Here is an 18801-nt window from a genome sequence, read left to right as displayed (position 1 = left end):
GTCTAGAACCGCCTACCGTCCGACTTGAGAAAATCGAGATGATGTTCTAAAAAACTCTGTCTTGAACGATTTTTAGAACACTTGTGTTTCATTTGTGGCTTAGACACAAATCTACACCTTGTATTTAAACTTCAAAATCGATCTACTTTAATGCTACTTGTGCCTTCACTAACTAAACAATTATATAAAGACAATAATCATGTTAGCATTTCCAGCTCACAAATTAATGGTATTGTTTCAACTAAAAGGATATATCTGAACTGTTTCATGTCACTTTTAATCATGAACAAAACACCAAGAAAATGAAGTAATCAAAATCCAATAACATATTCAATTTACCAAATCCATAATAATTAATCAATATTCATTTTCTATTCAACCAAAATACTTAAATCTTAAATAATCTAGTAACAAATACCACCAAAATAATAATATCGTCTTGAAATTCCAAGTCGAATCCAACCAAATATCCAAATTAAACTAACTAACCAAACAAAATTGAATTAAAAGTTGAACCTACAAAATAAAAAATAAAAAGTAACCAAACAAAATTAGATTATACAATACTTATACAATTTTCCAAGTATAAAAATATAAATATAAAACAAATATAAAAATTAACACAAAAACAATTACAAATAATGGTTGGTGATATACTTCTTTTTGTAATTTGCTCTCTGACGGCTTCCCATGACCTGAATCAATGAACAACCGTTAGAAAAGGGGTCGGTGATCCGACGAACCCTCTCCAATGTTAAAATCAGTAGATATTTAAAAAAAATACTAGACTAACTTTAAACAACAACATAAAGAGTTTATTTAAGAAGTGGTGTACTCGAGACATCTGAGTTCCAAGCTATTTATAGGCAAAGTGTTTGTGTACCCGGACACGTGGCATGACTAGATTGGACCCCAAACCCTATATTTTCATTCCGAAATATATATGAACTTGAGGAGCGTGCCTTTGGGGTCCAACATTCCTATTGGTCCATGTGTCACCCTTAGTCAGCTCTCGAAGAGAAGTTATTTAACCGAAGGTCAATGTTTGAAGCTAGGTTCGCTCATGGGCCTTAATTAGGCTAGGTCCAAGTGCTTACTTCGGTATGAGACCAAAGCCTTTTGACTTACGATCCAATCAAACGATACCATATCAGTTGGCATAATATTACTATTCATAGCAGACTCACATGGATTGTTAAGTCCCGTTGCTTGAAACTCTGCAAATAAGAAATTTAACAATCAATTAGAACTGATAATTATTATTTAATTCAATTTAAATGTACAATATATTCATTTGATTAATAACTTACCTTGTTGAATTCTATCCAAATCAAATATATATTCTTCCTTAAATAAAGGATTAAGAGTTTTCCGAATCTAATATTATGTGCAAATCAAAGCTTCAATAACATCAGGAGATAGAGAACTCCTATATTCATTAGTAACTCGCATGCTAGTGCTTAAAGCAGACTCAGAAGCCACTGTAGAAACAGACATAGCTAATATATCTCTAGCCATGATACCAATTATAGGAAATCTTGCCGAATGAATCTTCCACCAATTCAATACATCAAACCTCTTAACATCTTCTTCTAAAATCTCATCTAAATATGCATCTAACTCTGATCTCTTACCCTCTCTACTACTCACACTGTTTACTCTCTGCTTCTAGTGCATTCCATGGAACACTAATTTTGGAGGTTCATATCTGCTAGCAGTTGAATTCTCCACCTCAACTATTTGTGGCTCAATTGGGACATCATATGATTTTTCTCCCACATCATGCGTTTTTTGATACTCTTGAAACAATTCAAAAAAAGAATTATGCACATTATCAAAATTTTGATTACCATGTGGATCTCCATCGATCTGAATAAGAGAAATTTTAATAACTTCAAATTTTTCTCTTGGATAAAAAAACAACTATAAACTAAATGATCTTGTTCATTTTTATTGGATCCCCCAATACTTATCAAACTTATGTTTCATTCTAACACTCATTTTTGTCAATTGATCATCATTATTATTGTTCCAAAAAATCAATATCATATATAAGTCACTAATTTCAATCCAAAAAGCATTAGATGTGACATATTTCAAACCTGAATTTTTTTTTTCTGTGATAGTGTAAAATGTTTTCAACATGATAACAATTTTTCTAACAATATTCCAATTATCACTTGTAGGAATCCCACCATGTTCACTCAAGAGAAAACTGGATCAACTATGGCAAACCTATCAAATAATGTCTCAATTTTTTCAGCATAAGATAATATTAAATAGGTTGAATTCCACCTAGTAGGAATATATGTGCATAGTAAACTCTTACTCATTTTTTTTGTATTTCACACACTCCTTGAATCTTGAAAGTCTAAGAGGGGGAAAGTCTAACACGTCTTATTACCCTTCTCATCCTTAACACTGATAAATTAATTTATTTCAAGTCATCCTATACAACTAAATTTATTATATGCACCATGCATCTCATGTATGTGTACTAATAGGATGAAACAGAAGCACCTAATTGCCTAAGAATACCCTTCAGATAACTAACAACAACATCATTTGAACTACCATTGTCAATAGTAATAGTAAACAATCGCTTTATATCCCAATTAGTCAAACAACTCTCAATTGACATTCTAATATCATTGCCTTTGTGTGAATCTATCTTAACAAAATTCAATACTTTATTTTATGAAGCCCAATTCCCATCAATAAAATGACTAGTTATAACCATGTAATTCTCGCTTGCTACTGAGGTCCATGTATCAGTGGTTATGCTCACTCTTGGACCGTGTTCTTTCAGATAATGTTTTAATTCAAAACTTTTCATCATAAAACAGTTGGAAACAATCTCTACTTGTTAGCGATATTTTGCGAGTAACGCTAATTTTCAACCTTGTCACGTGTGGTTAGTGTGCGGGCGTGCCAAAGAAGATTATTTCTCAATTATTAAAGACGGTTAAGTTTATGGAATTTGCGCGCCAAAACTTGAAATCTAAACGAGGCGACTGGCGAGGGACGCAGGGATTGAAAAAGTCTCTCTTGGGTCTCTCGCGCCGTTATAGAAACTTTGCGAGATAAATTATTTTTATTTAAGCTAATGCGGGTAAATTAAAGACAAAAAAATAAAGGAAATTAAAGTGCGAAATTGACACGAGATTTTAGAAAAATTAGTATTTTATTGATATAAATCAAGGTTTAAATAGATGTGTTCAAAGTAAGTATAAAAAAAATGAAATTAATTACAATTGAAAAATTTCTATACTAAACATATAGCTAATTCAATTGAATTGGAAAAGCAAATCAAATACAAGGAATTGAAATACAAATAATAATAATAATTTGGAATTCAACGATAAACTCGGAGCCATAATAGCTATCTCGGCTGGACGTTGAATTTTGGTGTCGGTTCGAGGTTCTCGGAGCACCGCGGTTGATTGGCACGAGCGGAATTGATCTTGGCAATTTCTGACTTATGGTAGGTAACAATGGGGCAGATTTGACCTTCAACTTCGGGAGAACCGTATGAGTACTTACGAACACGGAATCAAGTGAATCAAAAGGCTAAATCGAACTTCAGGATATCAAGAACATATGTTTAGAAGGGATCAAAGGCTGAAACGAACTTTAAACAGACGAAAATAGGCCTAGAAAATCACTGGACGAATCTGGGAAAACTGGAAACAGAATGTTTAAAGAATTTGAGGTGTAAAGATTGGCTTGTAAATAGAGTTTCTGAGCACGTAGTTGGGAAAATAAATATACTAGATTGAACCTCAGGATGTCAGGAACAACTTTGTTGAAGGGATTGAAAGCAAAAAATGAATTTAAATGGACAACATAGGGCTTTAAAAATAATTGGACGAATCTGGAAAAACTAATTTAGAAAGCTAATGAATTGCAAACTTGAGGCTTAGGAATGCTAAATTGAATTGAAAAAACTTGAAAGGAGGCTATTAGAACTTGAATTAAAGCTAAAGGCAAGCTAAAAGAAGGAATTAAAGCTAATAAAAATGAAGAACAAAAAGGAAGAACTCAAGAACTAAGAACTTAAAAGGAGAGCATTAGAAAGAACCTTTAAGAATGGGTTTTTGTTGTGTTGAGTGAGTGTTTAATTATGAAGAATGAAGGGTCTATTTATAGCATTTTGAGAGGGAAATTTGTGTAATTAATCACCAACTAACCCTTATTTTTCTCTCTAATTTTGACCACTAACGTGCCACCTCACTAACTTCCTCAAACTCCACAAACCACCACTAACTTCCATGCCACATCACCCCACTACCTTATGGTTAGAGAGACTTTTAAGGCTTGGGCCTAGGTGTGGGGATGGGTTAGGCTTTGTAGGTTAGCTCGTGGTTGTGTACGGATGCGCTTGGAGAAGTCAGTGATCGAAAACGGGCTCCGGGCGAGGACTGACCTCTAGCTCGCCGAACTGACTTCCAGTTCGCCGAGCTGGAGGTTAGTTTATATATATATATTTATTATTTTTATTTTTCATCATTTTTATTTCTTTTATTTAGAAAAATAGAAACTATACCCTAAAATTAAATATAAGCTTTCTATATACATGAAAATAAAATTTATTTATTTTGAGCCAACACTACTAATAGTCCATCTAGAAGGAACTTTTAATTGAGGAATGCAATTGGCCATTATGTCTCTATACCCTTTGTCTACAACTCTAAGGGGGCGTTTGGTTCACAATGGGTAAGGGAAAAAGAATCAAGAAAGGGAAACTAAAGGAAAGAAAAGGAATAAACAATAATTCCCCTATATGTTTGGATATGTTTAGGAAAAGGAATGTGATAAAGGGAATCCAATTCCCTACATGGTTTGGGGTAATGGCTTAACCTAAAGTGGGGTAAACCCATAATCTAAAATGGGTAAAGGGAATGAGTTTTTTTTTAAAACAAACAAGAACAAAGGAAATGAAACCCTTCCATTCCCATTCTCATTCCTAAAGACCCCGAATCAAACGCCCCCTAAAAGGTTGTTCATCCTTAACAATCCATCTAATAATGATAGCTCTCATTTCTGCTTGACTAAATTTCCAAGTAGTTAAAGTACCTTGACGATTCTCATTTTCCCCAAACCCCAAAATTACTAAAGGCTGCAAAGATAATTGACGTTGCCTTACTTTTATGTTTTGGGGTTATTGGTGCAAACCTTCATGTGTTTGTTAAAAGCACTTGTCCCACATCACATTGATAGGTTTTGGCACAATGATTACACTTACCTCTAGTTCTTCCTTCAGCATCCATAAATTGGTAAAACGTTTCCAAACTTTGGATCTTTTTCCATTAATTTCTTGCCCTTTTTTTCCACAACTGATTGTACTTCAGTCTTGTAGCTCGAGATTGACAATTAGCGACATTTCCAATCTCAAGAAATGGACCAGAATCAGTTGCCTCATCTTTATTTTCATGTTCTTCAATGTCAATGGAAGGTGGAGGCATTGATTTGACATCTAAAATAAAAGAACAAAAAATATAAGCAGCACTGTTTATACATAACCTATTATATATTTGTAAAGAAAATCTATTTATACATAACTCATTATATATTTAAAGGAACTAGGAACAAGTTGCAGCAAACCATAAATTCAACATGCATTATATTTCAATCCTTTGAACAACTGTCTTTGAGTTTTTCACTTATTTAAAGGTATAATGTAATAAGCAGGGGCGGGGAGGGTCGGCCGACCCTCCGGAACACCCTTGAAGAATAGTGGTTCAGCCCCGAGCAGCCCCCAAGATAGTTAAAATTAGTAGTTATAATATAGGACGTGATAATATGACATACAATTAAATTTGCTTAGTTGGTTTTAGTGGTAAGTAAAGGAACGTTTGTTGGTCCCGTGTAATGTAATAAGATTAGTTCCAAAGGGGGGGGGGGTTAGGAACTAATATAACTTTTTCGCTTAATTATGCTGACTTAATTAAATGTTTAAATAACTTCACTTAGTTTTGGTCAGCAAGGTTGAGCGTGAGGTAAGACAGCTTTAGTCAGAGGCTGACTAGAACTGTTTCACTTGTGAGTTGGGAATAACACTTAAGGTCAGCTTCCAACTCAGCACTCTGATTACTCAGCATCGACTTATACAAATTATATACTGAGTAATTTAAGCAAGCAACACATACATATATATCAAGAGAAGGATTAGAGATTACTCAGCAGTCTTATCCTGGTTCGGCCTCACCGCCTACGTCCAGTCCCCAGAATCCTTCCGGGCTTTTTCAATCCACTACTGAGCTCTTTAAAGGTAGAGCACAAACCATTTACAAAACAATCGAGTATGCAAGAGTACCGTCCTCTATTCGTCTACTCAATCCTACTGAGCGTTATAACCGAACACTAAGATTTTCTCTACCGCTGAGTACTAAAACCGAGTACTCAGCTTCACTCTCTCAACCTTTACAATTGATACAAGATTTGCTCTCTCTAAACGAAGAACACGATGAATACAAATTCACTCTAGACTTTTACATAGAGATTGGATTTGGGTGTAAGAACTTGCTTTTTCTATTTAGACAGCTTCTATTTTGGATTTTCACTCTTGTGAAGATTTGCTTTTCTGTCTGTGCTTTCTTGTATTTCGGCAAAGGATCCAAGTGATGAACTTGTCCTTTTATAGTAAATTTCTGAAGCTCCAATGATTTGAATTCGGACATATCCATTGAATTCAAACGGTCTTCTTTCATCATTGATAGGTCAGCGTTTAGTAATTGCAGGCCAATCCTGTCGTCTGAATTTAGCAGGCGCCAGGCTTGCCAGTTTCGTCTTCTTGCGCCAGGTTTCGTCTTCTAGCGCCAGGTTTGTCTTCTTGCCAAATGCCAAGTGATCCATGCGTCTCGAAAAGGTCTCTTGGCGTAATTTCGAGGCTTCTGAATTGGTGCAGACCTTTGTCGGACTTTGTCTTCTAGTCAATGGATCATTGGTGTTGTCCTGATGAACACTCAGCTTGACTTAATTGACGTTGCCTTTTAAGATCTCCTTTGATGAGGTTGAGTTACGTTCTGCTCAGCTTCTTCGGTCATCTTCGTCTTCAAGCGTCTGAAGAAGACTTTTCTTTTATGATGCTGAGTTGTGTTCTACTCAGCTTATGTGGCTCATGCTGACTTCGTTCTATCTTACTTTTGTTGGAAATTAGGCTAAGGTATAGCAGCGGAAATATAAAATTTTAACCTATTTCCATTAACCCTAGGATCCGTTAATCGTTATTTCATATAAAGAGGGATAAGAAGAATTACCTTTTGATGATCAATCTACCGTTGTTAATGAAGTGCCCACAACTCTTCTCCGAGTTCCCAAGCACGAAACAAAACACCGGAAGATTAAGTTAGAATCAACCGTTGAATAGCAACCAAAATAGATTGCCTCTAATTAATCAACACAAGATCAATGATAAAAGAAATAGATGAAATCAATTGATCGGAAGGAAGCCGTAGAAAATCTCGTCCTCGAACTGGGGGTCGAAAATTCTCTTTCTTTCTTTAGGGTAGGTTTCGAAAATCACTAGCCTTGGATTAGGGTTGAAGGATTTCGAAAATCACATAGTGGGGGTATTTATAATCTCTTGTATCTAATCCCTAGTTAGATAGAATTAGATTACTGAATAGGAATTCAATTCAGAATAGAATTCCTAATTATTATCTCATTATATATCTAACATATTAAGGATAATAATAATAACCTTATTGGATAATAATAGGAGTATTATAATCTAATTAAAACTCCTAACTTATTTATCTCTTAATTAATTTAATTCATAATCCTAATCTAATTAGGATTGATTAAAATCAAATTAATTATTCATGTACCATACATGAATTTCGACCCCCTTATGGTCCATGGGCCTCATTGGGCTCAATTGGACTTCCATCAATTAATTAACATCTATCTCTCTTTTAGGTTCCAAGTCTTATGTGTGACCCATTAGGTTCCTATTACTACTGGCCGTATGCAACTATTAAATTACTTTTCAAAGAATTATATTTAATCTTTGCATAACGGAATGATGTACAGAGTATGTGATTAGCAAGTCCGTAATCATTCCCCCAGAGCCATAAGAAGACATGTTGATTCTGTCGTTAACCTTTCCGTATTAGTTACAGTATAATTCGATCCTTTATCAACTACATCCTTGAACTGAATCTTATAACTATGGATGATGTCAAGTCACATATAGCGAGACGTTCGTTTTACTTGTACAGGCCGAGTCAACTCAAATAGATAGGTTAAGTGAAATCTATATTTCAAGTCTTAAGCTATCACCTTGCAAGGATTTAGAGTCGAGTCTTCCACAAGCGATCCTTGGAAGTGATAAATGCTCAATCCAATATATAACGATCCCGCAATCACTTCCTGTGATACCCAACGTCTACTGTTCACACCCCAGAGTCATCTCTGTTAAGGATCGTGTTACACCAGAGTCAAAGCGTCACATTCCGTAATCCAGAATACCAATTAATATTCATTTGAGTCTGAGGATTAGTTATACCTATTAATACCAATGAGATGAACAGGTGACAAGGATGAATCTACCCATCCTGTTATCTCAAATCGGATCCCCAATCCTAATGAACTACTTTTCATCGGATCCATGTAACTGTCCAGATATCTGTATATATGAAGCTTGTGAGATCAGCTTTCTGTCGGACAGAAGACATTGTTACATGCAAGTCTCAATAGTGATATATCAATCCTAAACATATCACTTGACTTGGGGTGGTTTTAAGTTTATTAGTTTATTATAAAGTTTTGTCTCACTTCATGCTTGTATGAACACTTTATAATCACTTTAAACAAACTTACGGATTTCCTTTTATTAGACTTTATTTAGTGCTTAAAAGGGATTGCCTTTATATAGTTATAAAACATATATCTCATTAAAACAAATGAGAGTAAATTACATCAAAGGTACCTGAACTATACTCTAATTCACACTTTGGTACCTAAATTACATTTTGTCACAAAAATATACCCCAAGTAAGGGCGACCGGACAATTTAATACGTTTAACAGGTCACTTACTAGTCAACGCGAATTTAACCATTTTTATAATGATTTGGACCCACCCTACTCTCTCTATCTCTATCTATTAATTCTCTACAACATCTTTTATAAAAAAGAAAAAACTTCTCTCTAATTTCGTTCAGAATTTCAAATACTAATGCTAAAAAATAATAAACCATAGCCACATACCTTCTGAATGGATTTAATAATTTGGTGTTTTATCTTATTAATATAATCTCAAATTTATATTCTCTGAGATGCTTAATGGATTTAATTGTTGTGGGTAGTTCATCCTTTTCAATTAACTTCCTCCATCTTCATCCTTCGTCTTCCTTTTCCTTTCGATTTTTAGAGATCGAAATTCTGGAAGCCATGACCGTTGTCTCACTTTCCTTTCTGTAGACCCGGTGACTCGTTACGGTCGGAGAACTAGCATTACGGTCGGCGACTCATTACCCTCTGGTTTATTTTTATCTCCGGCCTGCTGCAATTTTTTTAACGTCTCTGGCCTGCTACAATATCATTACCCATTTTTAAAGATGAGATCTAAAAAGAAAGAGAGAAACCCAAGCTGATAGATCTGATCTCAGTGATTGCTTGGCTTCAAACACAAATTCAGTTCTTCTTTGATTGCCATAGGTATTTCTGCCCTTTGAATCTCTCTCTTTCTCTCTCTTCCATTCTTTTTCTCTCTTTCTCATCTATATCTCATCTATTTCTTGGATCAAAAAGATCTTCAACAACAGTCAAATTAATTTTTCCATTGAAAAATGAGGGCGAAGAAGAGGACATGCATATATCATCGGAAATGCATATAAATACAGGACATGCCCGATTCAACGGTAAAGAAGCAGCTCCACCCTCTCCGCCCTTAATTTATTTGTCCGATAAAACAGAAATTGAGTTGAAAAAAAGGAAAAAAATTCTGAAAATTGAAAACAAACAAAGTGGAATCTAATCGGCGGCAATCAGACAACCGAAGTAAGGTTCTTATTAGGGTTTATTTAAGTCATTACGCTGTGTTCAAACGATTAGTTCTTAAAATTATTATATTATCTGCATGTTAGTTGTGACCTAATCCACTGCATATTCTTTCTATAATTCGAAGTTTGTTTGCTTAACATTAGGTATCTACAATCTGAAATAAGGGTTTTATCTCGTTTTAGTATATTTGTTTATTTTTTATGTTTATCTAGTTTTTTGACAATGATGTTCGAATTGGATGATTCTTTTATGTACTTTTAATGCTGGGTTTATAGTCTTGTAGATACATTTACATATACATATTGGGTTTCTTTGTTGTTTGTTGTTTGTCAATGTATGTGTTTATTGTTATTAGTTAGAATAAAACTGATTATAGATTATGTTTGTTCAAGATGGATAAATCATTGATGGTGGCTGATAGGAGATCACTACAATTTAGAATAGGCTTACAAGAGTTTCTGAAGTTTGCAACTGATAATGCTACAACCCCAAACTATATTTTATGTCCTTGTGTCAAATGTTGTAACCTCAGAGGTGGTAGTATTGACTTCATTAAGGATCGGATTTACGATATAAGCTACGAAAAAAGGAAGGTGCAGAATGGCCTAAATTGGGAGTATGAAAGGAGATAGATAGAATTGAAGAGTAAGGAGGAGGGAGAACGTAAGAGAGAGGAGAGTGAGTGAGTCAAATTCTAAAAAAAGTCAAATAAATTATAAAATTCAAAGTGACTGGTTGGTGCCTGTTAAAACTATTAAATTGTCCGGTCATTTATACTTGAAGTATATTTTTATGACAAAATGTAATTCAGGTACCAAAGTGTGAATTAGAGTATAATTCAGGTACTTTTGATGTACTTTTGATGTAATTCAGGTACCAAGAACAAGGTGTTCGCTATGGTTACTTTGTTTTTTACAAAGTACCGTTACTTGGTGTGATTTTCACCATTGGATTAATTTTATGCTCTATCATCCAATGGTGAAAACCACACCAAGTAACGTTACTTTGTAAAAAACAAAGTAACCATAGCGGGCACCTAAAGAACAATTCATTTATATTAAGTTTGTATCCTAGAACAATTGTCTATAGGACACTAAACCCCAACAACTTTTTATTCCTGTTCTCATTTATTAATATACTCAACATTGAACAAACACATTAGTACAATTAAATCAAAACACTTAAAGTTAATTGTTTTAATCATGAGATTAACTTAAATAATTTTGTCAAATCAAAATAATGTGGAAATGTGTTTCAACAACTTTCACATCCAATTGGTCCCATGTTCGAATCTCCCTCTCTCCATTTTTATCTCATTTTAATTTTTTCTCTTAAACCTCATTCTCCTTATTATTTTTAATTGTAATTTTTTTTAGTTTAAATTGACTATTTGTATCTTAGCTCTTAATTAGTAATATTAATTTATAGGGATAAAGTATGAAATACTCTGATGTGTACAGACATGAGTAATTTTACCCCTAATCAGTGATAAAATACAATATATTTTTTAAATTTTTTTCATATTTAATCATATATTTGTGATCTGTCACTAATGGATAATAAAATGATACACATATGTGAAGTGTAGATGACGAGATTCATGACCGAGAAGACAATTTGATGAATAATTTCTCCAATTGACCAAACTTGTCAATATTATGGGTAAAATTGCTCTTGCCTGCCAATGTTAAGGGTAAAATTACACCATTTTAGACTTTAGGGGTAAAATTGTTCTTAGGTGTAAACGTTAGGGTATTTTTACACCTTATCCTTACTTTATATTGAAGCTTAGTTGTTTTGCACCTTAACGTTTCTAATTAAGATCAAATTTACCCTCACATTATCAAAATTTTAAAAATTTTGATTTGACTACTATGAATCAAAGCTTTAAGTCGTTATTAAAAAAAAAAATCATACAATGGAGCCCCGCCGGACTTTGTGCTCTGGCTCCGCCACTGGTAATAATAACTTGTCCCAACAACCCAAATATTTCAGGTTAGAGTTAAACTAGAAGTCTAAATATATCAAGTTTCTTTTCTCTACTTTTCGCTCTAGAGTTCCTACGCTAAATTCAACTATGCTATAGGCTAGTAAGCCCTAATTCAACTCTGTTGTAGGGCGTAATTCAACTATGCTATGGGAAAAATCTCTCCAGATAATCACATAATGTTAAATAAACATTATACTTGATGTATATTGGAAGAAAGAAGACACCCTCTTAGTGTTAGTAAGCAAAGAAAGTCTACTTTCTATTCTTAAACTGAAACTGAGACATAATGATGATCAGGCTATTAAGAACCAATTCAGCTTTGAAGATGAAACAATAGCTGCTGATGAGTCAAAAGCAACAAATTCTTATTCTCGTTAATTGGAAATTAAATGGACTTAGTTCTACACCCCTATAAACAACACCAACTCATCAAGAGGCAGAAAAAGTCAAGAATTTGAATTCTTATGGAACCGTCAGACTCATATTTTCAATCAAAATAAGATAATTAATTCAATATGCATCATTATAAATTAGAGCTGAACGGGAGGAGAAATATAGTCCCCCTAGATGTCGAAGAATCAAAAGCCAAATTAATTTGCATTAAAGCAAAATAGAACTTCTATCTTGGCACGTTTAAACTCTCTTCTAGTTTAGTTCTATCTTGATAACAAATAGAAAACCAGGAAAAAAAACTAATAGATAAAAAAACAGAAAACGTAATAGATGAAAAAACCTAGAAAATGCAATGGAAGATGATTGCATACATTTCCGAAGCTGGAGGAAATGAGAAACAAAGGCAAGGCAGTGGGAAAGGCGGAGGCGAGACGTGGCGACACATTGAATAAGTCTCTTCATACGATGAAATCATATTTGGGAGGGATAGACAAGCGGTAGAAGAAACCAGAAAGAATAGAGAGAGAAGAGACATGTTTAATTGTTTTTTCTTTTGTATACATATTTAGTTAATTGATTTAAAATTCTAAAATTAAAAGTAATATATATTGTATTTCGGTTCAATTTTGGACCGAACCAAATCGAACCGAAAACCAAACTATCTTAAAAATTAGGATCGAACCAAATTGAAATACAATTCGGTCCGATTTGGTCTAGTTTTTTCGGCTCAATTTTCCACTTTGCGTTCTCAGTTCAGTTTTGCTCACCCCTATCCGAGAACTTGCCACCAACAGGCCCTGAACCTTTAAGGGACTGATGGCTCTGGCAAATGATTTCTGCAGATGGGAGGCCTACAAGTTAAATCCGCTGTTAAAAGATAAGCTCGCTTCCATGAGCACATACATCCAGCCTAGAAATGCCAGGGACCAAGACTAGAAAAAGCCACGAGAGCACTAGGAGAGATCAACAATCTCCTTGAATGCTCCTAGAAAGGAAGTCATGTACTGTGTAGAGAGGAACATGATACACATCACCTACCCTCCAAACATGAAGAAATCGCCCTTGTGCAGCAACTAGGCATACTACAATTTCCACAAAAGCGAAGGGCGTGACACGTAAGATTGTAGGTAGCTCATTTCCGAGCTAGAGAATCTGGCCACCCAAGGAAAGCTAAACCATTTCCTTAAGAAGATTGGGTGGGGCTCAACATCTGAGCAGAAGGAGAGGCGTAGCAATGATAAAGGCCCCATAAGCGTTATCAACATCATCTCAAGAGGACTTGGTCTAGGTCAAGCATCCAAAATAAGAAGGTCCCCAAAAATGAGAGACGTGATACCCTGAGGTCAAACTTCTCATTCGGTAGAATAAGAAATACTCCTAAGTAACGTATGATGACACGTTGGCAATCGAAGTTCATATCAAGGACTTCAAAGTTTGTAGGGTATTGGTAGATACGGGAAAGCCTATAAGACACTTCGCCTCGAACCAAACTGGTTGAGCCCCATAAAAGCTCCATTAATGGGAATCAGTGAACACATAGTCCCCCCTATTGGGCAGTGTTGTCATAAAGATTAAGATCGGGGACGGCCACTCCACTTGGCAATTGGAAGTGAAGTTCCTGGTTATAGATATCGGTCTATCGTACAATATGGTAGTAGGATCACCTCTATTGTCTGAATTGGGAGGCTCATTGTCCATCAGACACCTGTCATGGCAGATTCCCACGTCTGAAGGAATGGCCATTGCCAAGGGAAATCAAACGGTGGCTCAACAAACATACATGACATTATTAGAAATGAAGCCATTGAGCCCACCGAGGAAGAAAGAGAAAGCGAGGAACTGGTAGGAGCTTTGCAATCCGTCTGGCTAGTAGAAGGCAAGTCAATACAAATCTCAACAGAAATTCCTTCTCCCTCAAAGGAAGAGATAGTCGAAACGCTAAAGGAGAATATTGATGCCTCCGCCTGGTGCCCAGCAGACATGGTTAGGATATCTCTTGAGGTAATAACCCATTTTCTGAATGTTGGCCCAAAGGCTAAGGCGGTCAAGTAGAAGAAGCGGAACCACGACCCCGAAAGACAAAAGATTATCCAAGCCGAAGTAAAGATTTGCTAGACTGCATGCATATTGAGAAGGTTGTCTACCCACCTTGACTCGCAAATGTGGTCCTAGTAAAACAGACAAACGAGAAATGGAGGCTATACGTCAAATTCAAATTTCTACAGAGCATTGCTTTTGATAAATTTATTTTTTCAAAATTATAAATTTTATGATTTTTCGATTAATTTTAAGCATTTTTACATATTGTTGTATCAACAATTATTATGCATCACTTAAAGTGATTTGAGGGTTAGAACTTTCAAATTGTTTAAGTTGGATTTCGAATTCTAATTTTAGTATATATAAAAAAATTTAATTACAACTTATCAAATCTTCAAATACACTATATAAAAGTAATTATACTTTTGGAAAATAACTTGGTCCACATCCACTAATATTTCACTTGTATGTGGGAAGTAAAATTAAGAATTTGATAACGACAATTGGATCTAGAAATGGTAACGTGGTGCTTCCGAAGTTTTTTCTATTTAGAAAATGATAAATAAATTTGATAATGAGATTCGCCAAAGATATGATAATAAGTTACTATAAATAAATATGATAATGAGATTCACACCTAATATTTGAAATCAAATTTCCGATTAGCAATCCATACGTGCATGATTTTACAATTTCCAAATCCCAACTTCTAAACAAAAGACCTGAAAATGCAACTATTTCTTTCCTCTGCTCCTTTCTTTCCCCATCACCGGTTCTTCCACTATCGTGCTCAGATCTGAAAATAAATGTAACATCAATTAATAAAAGACTCATCAAACTTTTAAGATCATATGATATCAATTAACAGCTTTTGGGGGAAAAATTGAAGTTTTGAGTTACCAGCAGAGATGAAACTTTTTGTCTGAGTCAGAATACGCTTCATCATCTGTTCATAATCTTCATCTACGTGTCTTGACACCTTCCTCCCCTTGACAGCAGCAAAAATCCAGGTAGCATCCATCTGTTTGGTGATCATGCGTGCTGCAGAATAAGGGATTTTCACACGTTTGCACCTTGTTTCAGTGTTTATCCAACAATGAAGGAACATTATACAGTCCATCAAGCTTTCTTTAGCTAATCCTTTCATGTCATAACCCTGTGATCTTCTCCAAAGACTTTTGGTATGAGAATTAGCAGGACTTGACAAGCAAAGAGCTCGAGTTGAATCACTTATGGCTGCATCAATCTCATCTAGCACTAAGTAACACTCAGCTCTATTACTATAAAGATTCATTCTTTCCTTTCTTAATCTTAGTGGGCACACATCTAATGCTTCACTATACTTGTTTATTGCTTCTTCTATTTCTCCCATTAAAAACATATGCTTTCCTTGTTGTTTTATCAATCCCACTAAAACTCTCCTCTCTTCTACCTTTTCTGCTGATAGTACCAATTTCTCTCTTTTTCTATCTAATTGAAAGTCCCACAAGTCTTTTAACACTTCTAGGACTTCTTTGTTCTTTATCTTCAACTTGGTTTTTTTAATGTCTGAAATAAGGGCTTTTGTGATTGTCTCACCCACATTAAGTCTGCTACCAAGTTTTCTAAGTTCAACTAAATCTACAAGAAAAAAAGTGGCAATTTCTATGACTTTGTACCTTGTTTCTTCGTCTCTGAGAAGTAAGACAAGGCAATCAATTGCTATGTACTGCCAATCATCTGAAGATCTGGAGAGATTGCAGAGATGTGTTATGACTTGTTCAGATTCAGCAATGTGTTTCCTTCCATTTATACTGTAACACAGTATTCTAATCAGTCCAACTCCTGCTGGGGATGAGTGATTCACTAATCCACCCCAAATTCCACACAGATCTTCTAAAAAATCCTGCTTGCAAATGATGTCTAGAGACCTTTCTTTGCAGGCAAAACAATTTAGAAGATAGATAGACCAGCATTGAAGTTGGCTAGCCCATTCTTCAGCTTTTCTGTTCTCCAATTCAATCCCTCCTGCTCCTCTTGTAAGCAAGTCAATTTGGTATTTCAATCTTTTCCTTCCATCTTTGACAGCAACAAAATTGGAGTAAACTGTGTCTAGACAAGTAGAAGCAAGTTCTATGGCTAATTTCACTAACTCTTTTTCATACACTGCTACTGAATCAAACGTAGTTTCATAGCTTGCCAAGTGGCCAAGAGCTCGAACAGCAACTCTTTGCTCAACCCAACTAATCTTTCCTCTTAAAAGCTCAATTAAGGAAGGAATTACACCTGATTCAACAGCTTTCTCTGCAAACTCAACTTTGTTCATAGTGTAAGAGCCAATAACATGAGCAGCATAATAGGGGATATAGATGTTTTGATCACTAAGAAGCCAATTTGTATCATTAGTACCTTTTAGGATCAATTTTGACATAGAATTGAATACACCAAGAGATGGTAACTCAGGATCATCTGGGTGAGTCATAGCAATGTTCCATATTCCACTAAGGATAAGAACATGTTCTTGGCTTTCTTTTAGAGGCATTTCCTTCAAACAAGTTGCTATCTTTCCTCGCCTTATCGACAAGTCTTGCTCTTTTAGTATTGCACAGAAAAAGCAATTTGGATTGGTGCAACTCTGCTGATCATCCCCGCAGAGATCAGGGGTTGTTGAACTTGTGGAAATGGTAAGGTTTAAAGTCTCTTTTCTCAGAGAATTCATGGTTTAGTGTTAGTTTCAGGGTTTTGAGGTAGTGATGAGAGGAGAGGATTCAACTTCAGCTTAGGGTTTGTTTTCATATATAAAAGACTAGTGGGTGAGTAAGTGGTGAAGTGGTACCTAGCGGCGCATGAAATATTGAATCAAAATCTAAAAGATTAGATTATAGATATTGTTGTGGCATTTACAGTAACTTAAATGATTGCCTTTGTTTGGAGGAATGTTTAGAATAATTAACTTTTCTGACACATATTGTACTTCCTCATCTTATTTTATGTGCTTTAACATTTCTGACACTTAAGAATTAATCTAATAACTACGGTTTGCAGAAAGATAATTTCATGTGATATTAAAAATGAATTTAAGGATGAATATGCATTACATATTCTGAAAGAACATATGAGGCACTATATTTTGAGATAAAAGTTAAAAATCACATGTTAATTAGGTTTCAGAATTTGCTCACATTAATATTAATTTATTCCAAGCCCTAGAAGTGTTTTGTCTTCACTTTTTCACTTGTAAATTACTTTATGTAAAAAGGTGTTTTGTCTTATGCAGCAAAACACAACATCTAACCTAAGCAAGAAAGCAAATCTTGTATATCTTCTTATACATTTTACGAGAATTAAGTCCATGCTAATTGCGACTAAATTTTCAGATTCTCTATGCACAATTTTCTTCATATGTTGTTCAGAAGACAAAAAGTTTCACTTGTCAATTTTGGATGTGAATTACACAAATGTTGTGTTGATTATATGAATAATTATAGGATATGTAACCGAATTGATATGTAGATGTGTATTAAAACCGATGAATTGAGATTTGAATCAAAAGGGGAATATCAAACAAACTGAATGTAGTTAGATGGCAGATACACATGCAGACCTAAAACTCAACTGAAGTTGGAAGCATTAAAAAGCCCTGAAATGGGCAGCAAAAAGGAGTTTAGGGACCACAAGAGCAATAGGAGACATTGTCTCTTCAAATCAGAATTAGCAGAAAGTGGTCCCTTCTTAACTGAACTGAACTTCCTCCAAATGTTTTAATTAAAAACAGTTTAAAGTACAAATGTTTTTAGGTCTCAAGAATATGCGGCTACTTACACGCACCCACCATTTATATATATATCAACTTGTAAAGCACCAAGCTACCATCAACTTAATTAACATTTCAAACAATTCCTTATCAGCTTTATATAATAAAAAAACAAGTCTTTATGTAATTTCCATTCCGGTTTTATCGAACTCTCTGCCATTTAATTTAAGAGACTCAAATATACCATGTTAAGAAACTATTTAAATAAAAAGTTTAATCTAATAGTTAAAGCTTAACTGTTATTTTTTTTTTTTGTTATAAAAAAAAGTTTAAGGGAGGAGGGGTATCTCTGGTGCTCTCAAGGAAAGTCCAGTGTTTTGAAAACCGGATCGGACCGGCCGGTCGAACCAGTCGAACCGCGAACCAGTCAAGTGTCCGGTCCGGTTTTAGCTATACAGGTTCAACTATATTAAACCGCATCAAACCGGGGTTGAACCGCGAACCGGTGTTGAACCAGTGAACCGGATTGACTCTAGTTTTTTGCCATTTTTTGAAAAAAATATTGAATTAAGGAAAAAATTTAAAAATTAGGTAGAGAACAATCTCTTTAATAATTGGTGTTAATTAATTTAATTTTA

General features: G+C 34.8%; 1 protein-coding gene across 1 annotated transcript; it reads right to left on the bottom strand.

The window, feature by feature from the left end:
• Nucleotides 1-142: 142 nt before the first annotated feature.
• On the bottom strand, nt 143-17128 carry LOC136236091 (uncharacterized). Its single transcript, XM_066026194.1, has 7 exons — nt 15297-17128; nt 15153-15226; nt 5322-5476; nt 1447-1668; nt 1311-1377; nt 1129-1217; nt 143-172 (listed from the first exon to the last, which is right to left on the bottom strand). Exons 1-7 carry the CDS (start codon nt 17126-17128, stop codon nt 143-145), a joined length of 2469 nt encoding a protein of 822 aa, XP_065882266.1.
• Nucleotides 17129-18801: the final 1673 nt, after the last annotated feature.

This window comes from Euphorbia lathyris, chromosome 7, assembly GCF_963576675.1.
Source record: "Euphorbia lathyris chromosome 7, ddEupLath1.1, whole genome shotgun sequence".
Taxonomy (NCBI): Eukaryota; Viridiplantae; Streptophyta; class Magnoliopsida; order Malpighiales; family Euphorbiaceae; genus Euphorbia; species Euphorbia lathyris.
This window is presented reverse-complemented; position numbering and strand designations above follow the sequence as displayed.